This window comes from Pristiophorus japonicus, chromosome 18 (assembly GCF_044704955.1).
Source record: "Pristiophorus japonicus isolate sPriJap1 chromosome 18, sPriJap1.hap1, whole genome shotgun sequence".
Taxonomy (NCBI): Eukaryota; Metazoa; Chordata; class Chondrichthyes; family Pristiophoridae; genus Pristiophorus; species Pristiophorus japonicus.
The window spans coordinates 14,083,109-14,102,758 of NC_091994.1; the positions used below are offsets into that span (position 1 = coordinate 14,083,109).

The following is a 19,650-nucleotide window of genomic DNA, read 5'->3' on the forward strand; positions in this document are numbered from 1 at the left end:
TGGTCATGAAAGGCGCTATATAAATGCAAGTCTGTCTTTCTTTCAACCGGTAGTTGCAGTATAACGGCAGACTAACATGACCGAATTACAGGGGACTAGGGGCGGTTCACTGAGCACCTTTATATCGGAGTCACTGGGATTCCCTGCAGGGGAGGGAGAGGGAGAGGGAGGTTCCCAGTGATTCATCGGGAGTTTTGTGAATTGGACAGATCAGGATCAGGGAGACAACAGAAATATAAAGGGAGATCCATTCACATTGGCAGCAGCCAACACGCAATCAGAACACCGAGCAGACAAATGGCCACATCCCTGGGCAGGGATTGCACTCCCAGAGCAAGGGAGCACCGCTTTAATGTGAACCGACTGATCCGGGATCCCAGCACAGGCAGTCTGTACTACAGGGGCAAAAGTCTCGGAAAGGTGTGTTTCTGCAGATGTTTCACAGTGGGGAGGGGAGCTGCAAATAGCGGGTGCAGTCCGATTAAACATAGATGTGTGATTTGTGAAATCTGCCAGTGTCTAACGCTGGTGTGTGCTTGCAGGATTCGTGCTTTAAAAGCTTCAGATTATTCGAAGACTGCCTTTACTTAAATGTTTAATGCACACAATGGATTTACATAAAGAGGCACGTTTTATTGAACCGCGAGATGCCTGTGCAATGTTCTTTTTGCATTATTTTGGGAAAATGACAGTTCTAATAAAACTGGGGAGCACCTAGTTTGATCAACTTGCAGATTTTAGACTTAAAGCGAAGTCCCCAAGTGATATACATTTTTTCTGGAGAATATTTTAAGATTTATTTATATATATATTATATATACCATGTTAATAAAATGTTAGACAAGGTTCAAGAACATGCTAACATAAATCTGCAGACATGTGTTCCTGGTCCTGGGACTTGTCTGTACACGTTCGGACACCGAGTGAAATTACAATGCCCGCCCCTTTCTCTTTGATTGGCAAGCGAGAGGTGAAGATGATTGGTTTCACTTGGTTTAAAAGGCACTGATACATTTTGTAGCGATTTAAAACAACATATATATTTATTTGTGTGTGTGTGATACCAGGGTGCATTTGCAAAATCCTACCAACTGACCGAAGTAACAACCAACAGACTCCAGGCTGTCAAAGTATTGCCACTTTCAAGAATACCCGGAGCACATCAAAGAGAGAAGGTATAACAAAGAAACGAATTTCCACAGTGAGTTGTGAGGCTGTGGATTCACTCCCAGGGTTAGTGGATGAGGCAGAAGAGGTGGATAAATGTGATGTTGGGGAAGTCCAGAACCAGGGGTCACAGTCTAAGGATTAGGACTGAGTTGAGGAGAAACTTCTTCACTCAGAGAGTTGTGAACCGGTGGAATTCTCTACTGCAGAGAGTTGTTGATGCCAGTTCGTTAGATATATTCAAGAGGGAGTTAGATGTGGCTCTTACGGCTAAAGGGATCAAGGGGTATGGAGAGAAAGCAGGAAAGGGGTACTGAGGTGAATGATCAGCCATGACCTTATTGAATGGTCTTGCACCTATTTTCTATGTTTCTATGTTTCTATTTATATAGCGTCTTCCATGACCACCGGACATCCCAAAGGGCTTTACAGCCAATGTAGTACTTTTGAAGTGTTGCAACCAATTTGCGCACAGCAAGCTCCCACAAACAGCAATATGATAGTGACCAGATAATCCGTTTTTAGTGATGTTGATTGAGGGATAAATATTGGCCAAGACACGGGGAATGACTCCGCTGTTCTTCTTCAAAATAGTGCCATGGGATCTTTTATGTCCACATGAGAGAGCAGACACGGTTTAACGTCTCATCCGAGCAATGGCACCTCCGACAGTGCAGAGCTCCCTCAGTACTGCGCTGGAGTGTCAGCCTAGATTTTTGTGTTCAAATGTCTGGAGTGGGACTTGAACCCACAACCTTTTGACTCAGAGGCGAGGGTGCCACTGCTACCAACTGAGCCTTGGCTGACACGGCTTAAGGTGACAGAAACATGTAGATTAAAAATGTATTGGGCAATGAACATATTGATGAGTTTGTGAAGTTTCTCAGTCCACGATTTCAATGAAGGCATTAACCTGTTTAAAATAAATGGGTTAATGTGGGCCAACAAAGGAATTTGTTATTGATATTGCTCAGTGTGATTTAGCTCTGCAATTTTTATTGCCGTGGTTATATTCCAAGCATAAATGATGGGTATTGTTATATCGACAGTGAATATATATTAAAAAAGGAAGCTTTTCTTTTTCAGATTGAGAAGGAAATTGAGCTCCACAGTGCTCTCCATCACAGGAATGTTGTTTCCTACTATCACCATTTTGAGGACACCGAGAATATTTATATCCTACTGGAATACTGCAGCAGGAAGGTAAGAGCCCAGGGGCTAGGAATTCGCTATCGCCCACTTTGAGGCAGTGATGCCGCCGAGACGATGTCTACCACCTCAAAATGGGATATTCAGTTGTATCACCCCAAGAGGAGAATAGAGTGCTAAGAGAAGCGTTCCACATTCCTCCTCGAGTGCTAACGGAGCCATAGCGCAGGAGGCCAACTCAGTTTTTTGCCACTCTGATGCCAGCATTCTAGTGCCTAAAAATGAAAAAAAAATCCTGTTGAAAAATTCAATAAACCTCACCCATGCTTCCCCACTGCTGCAATAAATAAATAAAAGTTGAAAAAGTGAAATTTCAGCACTCCGGACGATATTGCCCTGTGATTGTTGCTGGACCGGTTGCTTTCTCCGGCTGGTCTCAGCGGCAGGCGCTACGACAGGCGAAAGAGTGAACTTTGTAAACTGGGGGCTACGGGGGCGTTGCACACTCGGTGATGTCACCATGTGGGCGGGGCTAGTGAGCGCAAACTGTCGGCGTCACCGCTAAACCTTCACTGATGTTTGCGGCAGGCGCTGACAGCACAGTGGGAGGAGCTTAATGCCCCGTTAGCGACTCTCTGGGTGCTAACCAACCAAATGTCTAGTCCCAGGAGTTTGTTAAGCAATGTGCTCTAATGCACCTACATTTACTCCTGTCTCACTTTGCCCATGTAGCCCCAGTTGTATATCACCCATTTTACACCATCAGCCACAGTCAAAATAAGTGTAATGCTCAATATATTATTGTTAATGTTCCTTTAAAATATTGTGGGATCATCACATCCTATATAATTGCGACATAGTTAATCCGTTCACTTTGATTAAATACATACAGAGAGATAAATTAAAAGCTAGTTGTAAAGAGAGTATAATGATCCGACCACCACAACTTGCAGCCTCTGTGTAGTTTTGTTACTAATCTGTCTTTATGAAAAGAGGTCTCCAAATTAAGGTCTGTCAACCATATCTGATCTGAAAGCCTTGGCAATCCGGCCAGTAAAGCCCTGGGAACTCCGCTCCATTTCTGCTCATCTTTCTCATTGGTTTGGCCCATTGAGTATTGTGAGGTTGGAGGTTTGGAAAAGGCTGTGCCTGATTGGTGGAAAAATCCTAGCTCCGAGCACCAAGACTGGTTAAACTTGTGATATATGCAAATTAAGGGGAACGTTGATTTAAACTTCATAATTAGCCAGCAAGGCTCCATGATACACATCTAAGCAGTCCATGCAGACACAAGCTTTGACAGCCCTGCACTGAAATAAGGTTAAGCCCTTGCTTATTTAATGGGAATATATTTAATTATATAGGATTACATAGCATATAAGAACATAAGAAATAGGAGCAGGAGTAGGCCATTTGGGCCCTCGAGCCTACTCCGTCATTCAATAAGATCATGGCTGATCTGATCATGGACTCAGCTCCAGTTCCCTGCCCGCTCCCCATAATCCTTTACTCCCTTATCGCTCAAAAATCTATCTCCACCTTAAATATACAGCACAGGAACTGGTGATTCGGCCCAACCAGTCCATGCTGGCATTTATGCTCCACTCGAGCCTCCTCCATCTTTCCTCATCTAACTCTATCTGCATAACCCTCTATTCCCTTCACCTACATATGCTTGTCTAGCCTCCCATTAATTACATCTATACTATTCACTTCAATTAATCTTTGACTCTCTAATGGAATAGGGTGGAAAATAGAGCTGTTTGTGAGTGAATGGAGATAACTTTCAACTTCAGCAGGAGCGGAAAGCTGGAGGTATCAGATCAGCCGCCCAGTATACACTCCGCCCGATTTTTCTGTCCATTGATGTTAACAGAACTGAATATCGGGCGGGGCATGTAGCGGGCGGCTGACAGTTTTCCGCCCTAATCGCAGTTGAAAGTGTAGATAGAGAGAAACTATTTCCGCTGGTTGGGGAGTCTAGGACTAGGGGGCATACTCTAATGAATTAGAGACAAACCTTTCAGGAGTGAAATTAGGAAACACTTCTACACACAATGAATGGTAATAGTTTGGAATTTTCTTCCGCAAACAGCAATTGATGCTAGATCAATTGTTCATTTTAAATCTGAGATTGATCGATTTTTGTTAACCAAAGGTATTAAGGGATAAGGGGCAAAGAATATACAGTTAGATCACTGATCAGGCATGATCTCACTGGATGGTGGAACAGACTCGAGGGGCTGAATGACCTTCTCCTGTTCCTATGTTCCAATGAAAGTGAAGCCACACAAGGTTGCCAAATTATAGTGCATGAACTGATTCCCGGGATGGCAGGATTGACATATGATGAGAGACTGATCGACTGGGCCTGTTGTATTCACTGGAATTTAGAAGAATGAGAGGGGATCTCCTAGAAACTTATAAAATTCTGACGGGACTGGACAGGTTAGATGCAGGTAGAATGTTCCCGATGTTGGGGAAGTCCAGAACCAGGGGTCACAGTCTAAGGATAAGGGGTAAGCCATTTAGGACTGAGATGAGGAGAAACTTTTTCACCCAGAGAGTTGTGAGCCTATGGAATTCTCTGCCACAGAAAGTTGTTGAGTCCAGTTCGTTAGATATATTCAAAAGAGAGTTAGATGTGGCCCTTACGGCTACAGGGATCAGGGGGTGTGGACAGAAGGCAGGGTGGAGTACTGAGGTTGCATGATCAGCCATGATCATATTGAATGGTGGTGCAGGCTCGAAGGGCCGAATGGTCTGCTCCTGCACCTATTTTCTATGTTTCTATATCTAATTGAAAGCCTTGACAATTGGTTGCTAAAGCCCAGTGAACTCAACTCCAATTTTTGTGAAGTGGCAAGGTCACATAATAGCCACCACTTGTTATAATACTGTTTAGAATCCCATTTAATTTTATCAGACAGCCATATTTAGACTTGCTTTTCAGTTATAAAAAAAAAAGATAAAACATGAAGTGTACAGGTACTCTCTGTCTTTACAGGAACTGAGACAAAATATAATTATCAGCAATACCACAAGTGTCACTGCTTACAGAAAACATCAAAAAGCTGGTGTTATTCAGCAGCACTTTAATAATTCTGTCAGAGTGAATCTTCTCCCCCACCATGAATGAGAAATGCATAACTGTGGTAGGCTGAGAATGACACCATTCTTTATGAAGTGGGTAGCACAAAGAGTTTTGGATAGTTCAAGGTATTTTATGATGTTTGTTGGACTGCTCCCAGACTTACGGTGTGGACCGAGAAAAGTTGAAGAGCAGTTACCGCAGTCATTTTCATTCCTACTGCCTTAGTTGCACCCTTTAAGCAGCTAAAAAGCCTTAGCCGAGGAGAGAAATAATCTGTAGAGGAAGCATGGTCATAAGGGAGCTCAAAGTGACCGAAACGCACTGTGAATGTACGTGAAAAATAATTACATTTCTAGTAATTCTGGACGGCAAAATAAACGAAAATTACATTTTTTGTTTAAGTGAGCACTTGGAATGAATATTCTTAAATTAGGACTTTCTAATATTAGAAACTTATGACCTCTATTTAAAAAAAAACCTCCATTGCCAACACATGCAACTTTGTTAATGATTTATTGGTGTTGCCTTATTGTGTTTGTTATGTTTATGTACTAGGGTAGAAGGGAGGGAGAGCAAAATGATCTCCCTCCCATCTATCCCCATGAACCGCATGCATTAACACTAAAGCAAAATCTGTAAATCGTTAGTGAAATTGTGAGTTTTTGCATTCTCATGAAAGAAGTAGTATGCTGGTGGTGCCTTTGCTCTTGAAGAAGCTATAAGCTGTTATTAAACTTATTAAAAATAATATTTATGGGGTTTAATTCTCTGCTGGGCAGGATGGGGATGGGGGGTTTGATTGATGCCACACTTTGGGATGGTTTGATTATGCTGGCTTCTATACCCAACATGCTAGACCATTGATGGAACCAACATTGGGAACCTTAACACCTTTTGATTTAGATTCTAGTAGTGATTTGAAATATCGGAAATCCATTTAATTGCCTGGTGTTCTGCTATTTTGCATTTTCTCTTTCCAAGTCACTGGCCCACATCTTGAAAGCTAGAAAAGTTCTCACTGAGCCAGAAGCTCGCCATTATCTCGGACAGATAATATCCGGACTCAAGTACTTGCACCACAAAGGCATAGTGCACAGAGACTTAAAGCTAAGTAAGTAGTTCTGGTCTTCCTAATGACTCCTTTGGTTATTTCAATATTAAATGTTGACCCGTCAATAAATATTGGTGGTTTGGAGATCGATGAATACTGGAGTCAGTTTGGCTCAATTGGTAAGTCTTACACATCAAAAGATTGTAGACCAAGCTTCAAGAACCTACAGTCCAGCCTGACTCCAGTGCGGTATTGAACATAAGAACAGAAGAATTAGGAGCAGGAGTTGGCCATTCGGCCCTTCGAGCCTGCTCCACCATTGAATGAGATCATGGCTGATCTTCTACCTCAACTCCACTTTCCTGCACTATTCTTATATCCCTTGATTCCCTTAATGTTGAAAAAATCTATCGATCTCTGTCTTGAAAATACTCAAAGACTGAGCCTCCACAGCCCTCTGGGGTAGAGAATTCCAAAGATTCACCACCCTCTGAGTGAAGAAATTTCTCCTCATCTCAGTCCTAAATGGCCCACCCCTTATTCTGAGACTGTGACCCCTGGTTCTAGACTCCCCAGCCAGGGGAAACATCCTCCCTGCATCTACCCTGTCAAGCCCTGTAAGAATTTTGTATGTTTCAACGAGATCACCTCTCATTCTTCTAAACTCTAGAGAATATAGGCCTAGTCTACTCAATAGACTATTGATGAGGTGCTGCACTGCCAGAGCTGCCATCTTTCAGTTGAGATGGGAAGCGGCTTGGGATGATTTCCTATGTTAAGGATGCTATATAAATGCAAGTTGTTGTTGTTGATAAGCACTGATTCATTCAATGGATGTACACTGTTTTCATTCATTAATAGAAACTGACCCAGTCGGTGGATAGACACTGTGTTCATTAATTGATTGATACTGATTTATTTAATAGATGCATATTATGGCTTCTTTTCTCTGCAGGTAATCTCTTTGTAAATAAAAACATGGAAGTTAAAATTGGTGACTTTGGGCTTGCTACAAAGCTGGAAGAGCAGAAGAGAGGGTAAGCAGATTAAAGAGCAGGTAGGAAATAATAATATGTACTGCACACTGACTCGCCCTCGGCTGGCCTGAAGTAAACTTGGGCAGGTGTTGCAGGTGTTCTAATCCCAGAATATGCCTCACATTTAACTCTGCACTGGATAAAACACATTGGATGCTGGGTGACATTCGGCCCTTCACTGGCTCTTTTTGTTACTGTGTCAGTTGTGGCTCAGCGGGTAGCACTCTCGCCTCTGAGTCAGACGGTTGTGGGTTCAAATCCCACTTCAGGGACTTGCACACAAAAAAATCCAGGCTGACACTCTAGTGCAGTGCTGAGGGAGGGCTGCACTGTCAGAGGTGCCGTTTTTCGGATGAGATGTTAAACCGAGGCCCCGTCTGCCTTCTCAAGTGGATGTAAAAGATCCCATGACAGTATTTCGAAGAAAGGCAGGGGAGTTATCCCTGGTGTCCTGGTCAATATTTATCCCTCAATCAACATAACAAAAAGGCGAATTATCTGGTCATTATCACATTGCTGTTTGTTGGAGCTTGCTGTGCACAACTTGGCTGCCACATTTCCCGCATTACAACACTGACTAGACTTCAAAAGAAAAGTACTTCATTGGCTGTGAAGCACTTTGAGACATCTGGTGGTCGTGAAAGGTGCTATATAAATCTTTACTAAAAAGTGGTAATCATGGCACTCATTCTTCAGGAGGTTGGGATTTCCTCGGCATTGTGCCTGGGATGCTCTGCCCCCAACCCCCCCCCCTCCCCCGGCCGCATCAAAGAGGAAATGAGGATGGGGTGGGTGGAGATACCCACTGTGTCAGGTCTCCACCCCCACTGCCCTGCCCTGCGAGTTCCAAGGGTTTCTAGAGCCCTCGTAACAGGTTCTGTACCCGCAGTAGGCACAGGCCCAGTAGGAATGAAAAGGAGGTGGAATGGGACCTTGTAGGACCTCCCTCCTCACTTTCCTCTCAGTACATTGGTGGGGTGACCAGACAGAGGGCCAACTCAAAGAGTGGCTGGCTGATTTTGCGGCAGAACCTTCCACAGACTGGTGGGTCTGCAGGAGGCCCTGGGGCGGATTGAAGGTCCACAGGGGCACAAGTTCAGTGAAAATGAGCACATTTTCTCTCCCCTCCCCCAGCATGAAGTTTGGGCCTTGCCGCCTCTGGCTCCTGGTCTTCATAAGCAGCCAGAAGGCCCTGATGTTGAAGGCCAGAAGTGCAGCTGCAAGCCTCTCCGGTCTACGACTACACCTGTGTTTCCAACCTCGGTTGAGGTAGAAGGGCCTGCCATGGGACTGGCCTGTGCTGAGAGGGCACTCGGCCAGGAAATTTAAGAGCACTGATCCCACAGCAGGCGGTGCAGGAATCTCAGAGAGGAAATGTATAAAACACTAGTTAGGCCACAGCTCGAGTACTGTGCGCAGTTCTGGTCACCCACACTACAGGAAAAATGTGATTGCACTAGAGAGGGTATAGAGGAGATTTACAAGGATGTTGCCTGGACTGGAGAATTTTAGCTATGAGGACAGATTGGTTAGGCTGGGGTTGTTTTCTCTGGAGCAGAGGAGGCTGAGGGGAGACATTGAGATGTATAAAATTATGAGGGGCCGAGATAGAGCGGAAAGGAAGAACCTATTTCCCTTAGCAGAAGGGTCAACAACCAGGGGACATAGAGTTATAGTAATCGGTAGGAGGTTTAGAGGGGGTATAAGGGGAATTTTTTTTCACCCAGAGGGTGGTGGGGTTCTGGAACTTACTGCCTGAAAGGGTGGTCGAGACAGAAACCCTCACATGTTTAAAAAGTACTTAGATGTGCACTTGAAGTGCCATAACCTACAGAGCTACGGACCAAGAGCTGGAAAGTGGGATTAGGCTGGATAGCTCTTTGTCGGCCGGCATGGGCACGATGGGCCGAATGGCCTCCTTCTATGCCATAAACTTCCGTGATTCTGTGAAACTCATCCACCATGTGGAGCACACCAGGGTGCTTGCACGTGAAGGGGTGAACAGGTAATTGAGCAAAGATATCCTGCACATACACCCGAAGTCAAACCTACCTTGTACAGAAAGGATATAGGCAAGGTAACAACCATCCCTTTCACTCTGCCACTTGTATTCATTCCATTCCATGCACTATTATCTGAAATGAAAAGATCATAATTTTATTTTAAAACGACAATTGATATTGAGGAAGTTTTTTTTCCAACTTTTTTCTTTTTTTTTTTAACAGGGTTATCTGTGGTACTCCCTGTTACTTAGCTCCAGAGGTTATCAGCATGAAGCGACACGTGTACAAGTCAGATATCTGGGCTCTTGGCTGTGTTTTGTAAGTCATCCTTCTGCACAATGTGCTCGATATATGAGTATTTAGTGACCTGAACCGTTGCTCAATAAATATTCAGCCGCAGTCAGTTGAAATTTCACTCAAAATAATTATTCATTTTTAAATTATTACTTCCAGGTTTCCAATGTGTATTCAGTGGATATTAAGCAGGCTAAAGGTTAAAAAGAATTTCAATGCTGTTTATTGATCATCCAGGCTTTTAACGAGAGAGATTACAGTGAAACATTAATTATTCACACACTCATTATCTGCAGTCTTCGTAAACCACTGGGATGCTTTGAAGGAAATTATGATTGCCAGAATTCCTGTGGGAATCGCGGTAGCTGCAATTTATTAAAAAGATAAGAAAAGCCCTTTGGAGTAGGATTTACGCAGAGTCCTCCCATTCCCCTGTCCTAACTTTGGTGGTAAACCCAAAAGAAACAGCGGAAACCGCCATATCTCCAGGATTCCCACCAATGTTCCCTTCAAGTTATTTTTGGGTGCGGGACCCTTTAAGGGGCGGTGCAGCCCATTCAGAATACCACCCCTGTGCAGTTTTTCCCATTTAAAAGCCGCAGAGCTGGCTGCATGGGAGCACCAGAGGGCAGCTTAACGGCAACATTAGGGGGCCAACATCGCCCTCCGCCCCACACCTTTCGAAATAGCTGATTGTTCTTGGGGCGGAGAATAGAGGGACTGTTTGGGTTTCGGTCGGGGCGGTGTTTCGGGTGGCTGCAGGCTGGAAGTGGGTCAGCAGCGGGGCGGAAGGTGGGCGGTGCCATCAGCGCCCCGCTGAGCACGTCAACTTGACACGGACGTGTCGCGTTGCACTGACACGTAGCAACATCTTTCCCCTTAAGTGAAAGGGGAGGGCTGCTGTGAGCTTGAGTGGCACCCACACTGCCTGCCCCCGCACAACTGCGATACCTTGTGTATCGCAACATATGCACTCTCCACCCCGCCCGAAACCATGTGATCTCCTGGGAGAGGCAAAAAAAAAAACCAGATGAAAAAACCCAGGTCAATTTGGGGGGGAAAAAAAATCTGGGAAATTCTTCTCCGACCCATCTAGGCGATCGAAACTAGTCCAGGAGATCGCTCTGGCCTTGCATTCCCTGCAGCACCTACTTTCTATAAGAGTTAATCTCCGCCGCAGCCAGAAACAAATCCAGCTTTTGCTTGAAGGAATTCAGTGAGTCTGCATCCACCACACGAAATGGCAGCGTGTTCCAGAGGTCGACTATTCTCTGGGACGTCTAACCTAGATCTAGCCCGAGACAACTTAAATTTCTGACCCCTGGTGCTACCCAACCTATTTAATTGAAATAAACTGTCAGCTGGAACACCATCTATTCCCTTCATTATAAACCTCTTATAAACCTTATAAACCTCAATCAGATTCCCCCCTAAGTCTACACTGCTCTAAGGTATAGAGTCCCAACTTTTTTTACCCTAACTTGATAACTAAGATGCTTTCGACTTGAAATTAGTCGAGTGGCCCTCTTCTACACCCTTTCCAGAGCCTCACTATCACCCACCATGTGAGCAGACCAAAACTGGGCACAGTGTTCCAAGTGCGGCCTGACTAAGGTCTTGTACAAGGACAAAACAGTAAACCTCGTCTTATACTCAATTGTCCCATGGACACACTCCAACACCCTATTTGCTCTAGCTATTGCTGCACAGCATTGCTCATGTACCTTTAAACCTGTTTGCCTACATAACAACGGTCAGTACCTTTCAAAGCAATTGTCTTATGTGAAGCACTTTGAGACATGTGATAAGACGATACATAAATGCAAGCCATTCTATTATTTATTCCTTTTGGATCCATTTCAAGTGTGGATGGAAACTCTATGCTCAATTGGAAGCAGTGGACAAGATTGCTTCAGGATTTTTTTCTGCTGCAGGGATCCAACTTAAACCCACACTGAAATAATTAGTCAGAACTTTAAAGCATTTGCTGGCAGGACTGGATGGCACAGTTGGTTAACCTTTTCATGTTCAACCCATGGATGTAAATCCAGTCCCAACTTGTAGAACAATGGTCTTATATTTCTGCCGACGGTACAGGATTTGCATGATATGAGGATGTCTCAGTCCTGTTCTTAGTTGATGTCTGTCAACGGTGTAAAATTGTTCATGCATTGGGGGTAATTGTGAAGTTGGATGACAGTGTAAAATGTCAGATATTGGCTTGGACACCCATCGTAACGAAAATCGGGAGAGTGTTTTACTGATGGCCGATATTGCTTCTGTTACACTATCATCTAAAGTCAAAATTACCCCCATTTTGTAGCTGGGAGCAAATTTGAAAAAGAATGCTATTTGATTGGCTAGAAACCAGTTTAAGAAGAATCATTAGTTTCAGCCAATTGAGCAGTTATGGCAGTACTGAGGAAGCGCCGCACAGTCGGAGGTTCAGTCTTTCAGATGAGACGTTAAACCGAGGTCCCATCTGCTCTCAGGTGGACGTAAACAATCCCGTGACACTATTTCGAAGAAGAGCAGGGGTGTTATCCCCAGTGTCGTGGCCAATATTTATCTCTCAATCAACATCATTAAAAACAGATTATCTGATCATTCATAGGCAGTCCCTCAAAATCGAGGAAGACTTGCTTCCACTCTAAAAGTGAGTTCTCAGGTGACTGTACAGCCCAATGTGGGAATTACAGTCTCTGTCACAGGTGGGGCAGGCAGTGGTTGAAGGAAAGGGTGGGTGGGGAGCCTGGTTTGCCGCACGCTCCTTCTGCTGCCTGCGCTTGGTTCCTGCATGCTCTCGGCGACGAGACTCGAGATGCTCAGCGCCCTCCCGGATGCTCTTCCTCCACTTTGGGTGGTCTTGGGCCAGGGATTCCCAGGTGTCGGTGGGGATGTTACTCTTTATCAAGGAGGCTTTGAGGGTGTCCTTGAAGAGTTTCCTCTGCCCACCTTGGGCTCGCTTGCCGTGTAGGAGTTCCGAGTAGAGCGCTTGCTTAGGGAGTCTCGTGTCGGGCATGCGGACGATGTGGCCCGCCCAACGGAGCTGGTCGAGTGTGGTCATTACCACATTGCATGAGATCATAAGAAATAGGAGCAGGAGTAGGCCATCTGGCCCCTCGAGCCTGCTCCGCCATTCAATGAGATCATGGCTGATCTGATCTTGGCCTCAACTCCACTTCCCCATCCTCTCCCCATAACCCTTGACTCCCTTATCTTTCAAAAATCTGTCCATCTCCACCTTAAATCTATTGCTGTTTGTGGGAACTTGCTGTGCTCAAATTGGATGCCGCATTTCCCACATTACAACAGTGTCTACACTTCAAACGTACTTCATTGGCTGTAAATGGCTCTGGGACGTCCTGTGGTTGTGAAAGGCGCTATATAACTGCAAGTCTTTTTCTTTTTTAGTATGACAAGGTCAGTTTTTAATGTATTTTCCTGTGTCAAACAGGAAGTGCGCATTGACTCGGAATAAACTTCCCTTTAGCCCAGGGAGAAGAGAAAACTCGCCCGTGGCGTACTAGGGGTTAAACCAACACTGCTATGTTTCATTGTTATCGATGTAGATGTAGAAGGAATCAAAAAATGAACAACGAGCCAAAGAAGGAGATATTACAAGGGGTAACCAAATGCTTGGTCAAAAAGAGGTGGGTTTTGAGACGGTTATTCAAGAAGGAATTGGCCTCTGTATATGACGCAAAGAGCATACCACTGCAAGGTACAGTGCAAGCCGGTCGATGAGGGCGACGACCGTGAAATGGGCGACTGGATTAGATGTCACCATAGTCCAGGTCGTCGATTAGAGCAGGGACAGGTACAGCAGGAGAGGCGGCAAGCAGCAGAGGAACGGTGAGGTCGGGGCGAAGGAGCGGCGAGAGATTGCAGAGCAACGTGATCGGGGCCCAGGAGAGGCGTGTGCTCGGGGCTCCGGGGCAGCACGGGCCCAGCCCACACTGCGATATGTGCACGCACTAGGTCCGTGCAGCAGAGCTGGTCTCCAGTCGTCTTGGTTAATCCTTGCCACTGGACCAAGGCCTGGCTCTGTCAAGCCCGTGTGGTGGCTGGTGTGCAACGGTCACCACACGTTAAAAAAATCCACGCACAGGCATCTCCCACCCTTCAACATGTAGTTCGCAACCTAAAACACCTGTGAACTCATCCCTTTTTGGTGGAAGCAAGTCATCCTCGATACGAGGGACTGCCTAAGAAGAAGATGTAGTATTATACTCAAAATTTATAAGGTTCATCATAGGCAGTCCCTCAGAATCGAGGAAGACTTGTTTCCACTCTTAAAATGAGTCCTTAGGTGGCTGAATAGTCTAATATGAGCACCACAGTCCCTGTCACAGGTGGGACAGACAGTCGTTGAGGGTAAGGGTGGGTGGGACAGGTTTGCCGCACGCTCCTTCCGCTGCCTGTGCTTGTTTTCTGCATGCTCTCGGCGATGAGACTCGAGGTGCACTTCCTCCACTTTGGACGGCCTTTGGCCAGGGACTCCCAGGTATCGGTGGGGATGTTGCGCTTTATCAGGGAGGCTTTGAGGTTATCATTTGCTGTATAACAGAATTCTCCAGTCCTCGCCCATCACTATTCAAAATCACCTTGTGTGAAGAACGCTCCATAACATCAGTGAAGGGGATTCTGCAAAAATTAGCTCAATAATGATTTCTTTGGAGAAACCCTTTTCCTGTGCTTTCTTCATGATAGGTAATTAGAATCAGGTAGAAGGGGAGTCTGGAAATACTCTGCACAGGTAAGTGGTTGCCTCTTTTCCAAAAGTAAAATTTATATTCGGAAGAAGAAACAAATTATTTTAGAATGTTGTGCAGAATTTCAAATGTTTGAATGTTTCCCAAAAACGACAAACCTTAATAAACCCCGAGGGCGAAAGGGGAGGATGCATTATGTATTTTCACACACTGTGATCTGATACATGATGGAATGTCCCAAACCAGAATAAAAGGCATTCTCTTCATTCTTTAGCTATACAATGCTGTCTGGTCATTTGCCGTTCGAAATCGCAGACATCAAAGACACACGCCAAAGCCTCGGGGAGACAAAATACAGCGCAGCAAATTCATTGTCTCCAGCTGCTCAGCATCTGACTGCCAGTTTATTAGCGAGGAACCCAGAGGATCGGCCGAGCCTCGATGAGATCATTCAACATGACTTTTTTACACAGGTGTGTGTCCTATATAATCTCTATACAATTTTATTTCTTCAATTTCCTGTTGCAGGACCATTAAAACATTTCTTTAATTCTCGGGGTTGGGGGGGGGGGGCGGGGGGCGGGGAGAGGAGGACTCACCACCACCACCATCATCATCATAGGCAGTCCCTCGGAATCAAGGAAGACTTGCTTCCACTCTTCAAGTGAGTCCTTGGGTGGCTGAGCAGTCCAATACGAGAACCACAGTCCCTGTCACAGGTGGGACAGACAGTCGTTGAGGGGAGGGGTGGGTGGGACAGGTTTGCCGCACGCTCCTTCCGCTGCTTGCGCTTGGTTTCTGCATGCTCTCGGCGACGAGACTCGAGGTGCTCAGCGCCCTCCTGGATGCACTTCCTCCACTTAGGGCGGTACGTGGCCAGGGACTTCCAGGTGTCAGTGGGGATGTTGCACTTTATCAGGGAGGCTTTGAGGGTGTCCTTGTAACGTTTCCTCTGCCCACCTTTGGCTCATTTGCCGTGGTGAAGTAATGAAGCTGTACGAATAAAGCACAGTGTTAGCAATATAGTGCCATGTCATCTTGGAGCGTAAACCACCTCCCCCATGAAGGAAAGAAAGATTATCACATTGTTTGTGGGAGCTTGCTGTGCATAAATTGGTTGCCGTGTTTCCTACGTTACAACAGTGACTGTGCTTGGGTGAAAGAAAAGCAATTCATTGGCTGTAAAACCCTTTGGGAAGTCCTGAGGTGGTGAAAGGCACTATATAAATGCAAGTCTTCCTTTCTTTAATTCATAATATTTGAGGAAAAAGCAAGACATTTAAAATGAAAGAGTTTTCTTTGTGAGTCTTGCAATCATGCACAGAATGAAAGAGAGGCTTGCATTTATATAGTGCCTTTCACGACCACCGGACATCTCAAAGTGCTTTACAGTCAATGAAGTACTTTTGAAGTGTAATCACAATGCTCCATGTACTGAAATATGAGTCTCGGTAGCACCACCTGGTGGAGCCCTATTGTATCTCTACTGGAAAGGCATGAAAGACTCCCCCCAGTCCCTCACAGAATCATAGAATGATACAGCACTGAAGGTGGCCATTCAGCCCATCGTGCCCGTGCCAGCTCTTTGGTAGAGCTATCCAATTAATCCCCCTCCCCTGCTGTTTCCCCGTGGCCCTGTAAATATTTTTTTTCCCTTCCAAGTATTTATCCAATTCTCTTTTGAATGTTGCTATTGAATCTGCTTCCACCACACTTTCAGGCAATGCATTCCAGATCACAGCAACTCGCTGAGTAAAAGGAAAGTTTCCTCATGTCGCCTTTGGTTCTTTTGCCAAACACCTTAAATCTGTGTCCTCTGGTTACCGACCCTTCTGCCATTGGAAACAGTTTCTGTAAAGTCCTTATAGTATAAAACCACACGAGGCACATCCTGGGGATAAGGTTACTTAACTCTTTATTTACAGCAATAAGACAACCTAACCCTGCGAGGGACCTCCCTTTATATACCTGGGTGCCCAGGTATGGGCCAGTCTCCCACAAATGCACCCCTTGTGGTCAAGGTGTGCATCAAGGTCAAGTGTGTACAGTAATACAGTGGTGTTACATACATGACAGTTTCTCCACATTTCCTCTGTCAAAACCCTTCATGATTTTGAACACCTCCATCAAATCTCCTCTTGGCGTTCTCTGTTTGAAGGAGAACAACCCCAGCTTCTCCAGTATATCCACTTAACTGAAGTCCCTCATCCCTGGTACCGTTCTCGTAAATCTGTTCTGCATCCTCTCCAAGGCCTTGACAACCTTCCTAAAGCGTGGTGCCCAGAATTGAACACAATGGGCCTGAAAATTCCGGCCTCCCTAGGTCCGTACGGAGTGTATACGGATCCGGGAAGGCATCGCAAAAGCCGGTTTTCAGCGCACAATGCAAATGCGCTGAAAACCGGCTTTTCCGATCCGTCAAAGCTGGAGCTCGACAGATCCAACGCACATCGGGAGCGAGGACATTTGCACGGGCAAGATTGCGGAATTTACCCATATCTTGCCCAGTAAATGTCCTCAAAACTCTTGCACCTGATAAAAACAGGCACACAGCCTACTGTTACAGGCGTAAGAGTTTAAAAACATACAAAAATATAATTACATTAAATTAAAAAACACATTTTATTGTTCAAAATCCTGCTCACTAGGGTAAGTTTATTTTTAACCCTAATTACAAAACTTTAAAAAAAAATCAGGAAAATATATATTTTTTCTAAGGCATTTATTAACTTTAATTTCAATTAATTTTAATTACGTGAGGTGTGTTTTTTATTTTTTATTATGGTGTTTAGTGGTTTTTTTTCTCATTAATAGCAATGAGAACTCGGCAGATACGGAGTTCCCAGTGCTATTAATGAGAAAGCTGTGGAATACTGTACCTGATTGGTTGAGCAGTCACACGTGACTGCACCTTCTGCGTGGGAACCTGGAGGATGGGCGCGGGAAGAGAAGGTCTCCCCACCGGAATCCCACGCTCCTCCCGGACCACCAGGTAATTTCGTGTAAATTTTTTAGGTCAGAGGCATCCGCCCGCGGGAAGCCTCCGACCGCAATTTCTGGGCCAATACTCCAGCTGAGGCCTAACCAGTGTTTTATGACGGTTTAGCATAGCTTCCTTGTTTTTGCACCCTATTTCTCTATTAATAAAGCCGGGGATCACATAAGCCTTTTTTTAACAGCCTCCTCAACTTCCTGCCACCTCCAAACATGTGTGCACATGCACCTCCAGGTCTCTCTGTTCCTGCACTCCCTTTAAAATTGTACCATTTACTTCATATTGCCTCTCCTCATTCTTGCTACCACAATGTATTTTGTTGCTACATTTTTGGGAACTAAAGAAAGTAAGGGATATGGGGATAATACGGGAAGGAAGGGTTGAGGTAGATGATCAGCCATGATCTTGTTGAATGGTGGATTAGGTTCGAGGGGCCAAATGGTCTACTCCAGCTCTTATTTCTTATGTTCTTATATTCTTCACACTTTTCTGCATTGAATGTTATCTGCCATGTGTCTACCCATTTCACCAATCTGCCTCTACCCTCCCGAAGTCAGTTACCACCCTCCTCGTGGTTCACTACATTTCGAAGTTTTGTATCATCAGCAATGTTCTGAAGTAATTTTATTGCCGTCTCATTGTCTCAGTGATAGACTGTCTTTTATGGTTACGGCGTGTCTGGTTTATGTGCGGAATATGGAAATTTTTAAAAGGTAAATTCGAGGCCAAAATTCTGTTTTTCCATTCATTTCTCTGTCTTCTGCGACAGACATTAATTATTAAAATTATCAAGGTTTTTGATGAATTTTTATAGAAATCATAGAACAGAAAAATTATGACGCAGAAGGAGGCCATTCGGCCCATCGTGTCCGTGCCGGTCGAAAAAGAGCTGTCCAGCCTAATCCCACTTTCCAGCACTAGGTCCGGAGCCCTGTAGGTTACGGCTCTTCAAGTACTTTTTAAATGTGATGAGGGTTTCTACCTCTACCACCACCCTCCAGTGAAGAAATGTTTCCTTATCTCCCCTCTAATCCTTCCACCAACTACTTTAAATCTATGATTATTGAGCTCTCTGCTAAGGGAAACAGGTCCTTCCTATTCACTCTATTTTGGCCCCTCATAATTTTATATACCTCAATTAAATCTCCCCTCAGCCTTTGTTCCAAAGAAAACAAACCCAGCCTATCCAATCTTTCCTCATAGCTAAAATTCTCCAGTCCAGGCAACATCCTCCTACTTCTCCTCTGTACCCTCTCCAGTGCAATCATATCTTTCCTGGCAAATTCAATTCCAGAACTCCAACCTTAGTCCCAACCCTTATCTTGCTTGTTTTTAACCTGACAAAGGGAGGCAATCCTACTATCATAACAGTCCAGCAGGTTAATCCAGCGGTAATACTTGGAAAAAGTAAATATATGGCTGTCTTTTCTCACATTTTAGGGCTTCGCTCCTGAAAGCTTCTCACCCAGCTGCTATACCTCACCCACCATCAGCACGTCGAACCAGACAAAGAGCCTGTTGCAAAGAGCTGGCAAATACTTTTTCAGAAAGAAAAAGTACAACAAGAGATTTCCTGATCATACAGGTATGCATTAACCTCCTCCGGCCCTGCAACCCTCCGGGATATCTGCGCTCCTCCAATTCTGGTCTCTTGCGAATTCCTGATTTTCATCGCCCCCACCATCGGTGGCCCTGCCTTCAGCTGCCTGGGCCCTAAAGTCTGGAAGTCCCTCTGACCTACATTGGCTCCCAGTCCAGCATCGCCTCAATTTTAAAATGCTCATCCTTGTTTTCAAATCCCTCCATGGCCTCGCCCCTCCCTATCGCTGTAATCTCCTCCGTGCCTTACTGCGTTAATGGCGCTATATAAATACAAGCTGTGTTGTAGTAAAGTTGCTGATAAATTGAAAACATATTGAATAATTGTTTATTATTGGCATTTTTGACAATATGTAGATTTGCTATATAAAATGAATTTTAAATGTACTATGACAGACGCAATCATCTTTTACTTCTTCATGTGCAGAAAGTTTCCCAGTAGAACAAGATGAAGTAATGAACCTGGGCAGAGGTTTGGAGAAGTTAACAGTGAATGAACAGTGTAAAACTAGCCACAATGGCAGTGAGGTTGGAGATGGCGAGGTA

General features: G+C 44.9%; 1 protein-coding gene across 1 annotated transcript in view; it reads left to right on the forward strand.

Annotated features, from left to right (window-relative positions):
- Window positions 1-297: 297 nt before the first annotated feature.
- LOC139229385 (serine/threonine-protein kinase PLK2-like) overlaps window positions 298-19,650 on the forward strand; it is a 49,896-nt gene continuing 30,543 nt past the window's right edge. Inside the window, exons 1-9 of the mRNA XM_070861085.1 lie at window positions 298-420; window positions 1,068-1,175; window positions 2,254-2,370; window positions 6,392-6,521; window positions 7,417-7,498; window positions 9,724-9,819; window positions 14,785-14,983; window positions 18,946-19,090; window positions 19,532-19,647. Coding sequence (XP_070717186.1) covers window positions 298-420; window positions 1,068-1,175; window positions 2,254-2,370; window positions 6,392-6,521; window positions 7,417-7,498; window positions 9,724-9,819; window positions 14,785-14,983; window positions 18,946-19,090; window positions 19,532-19,647 — 1,116 coding nt within the window. The remainder of the gene's footprint in view (window positions 421-1,067; window positions 1,176-2,253; window positions 2,371-6,391; window positions 6,522-7,416; window positions 7,499-9,723; window positions 9,820-14,784; window positions 14,984-18,945; window positions 19,091-19,531; window positions 19,648-19,650) is intronic.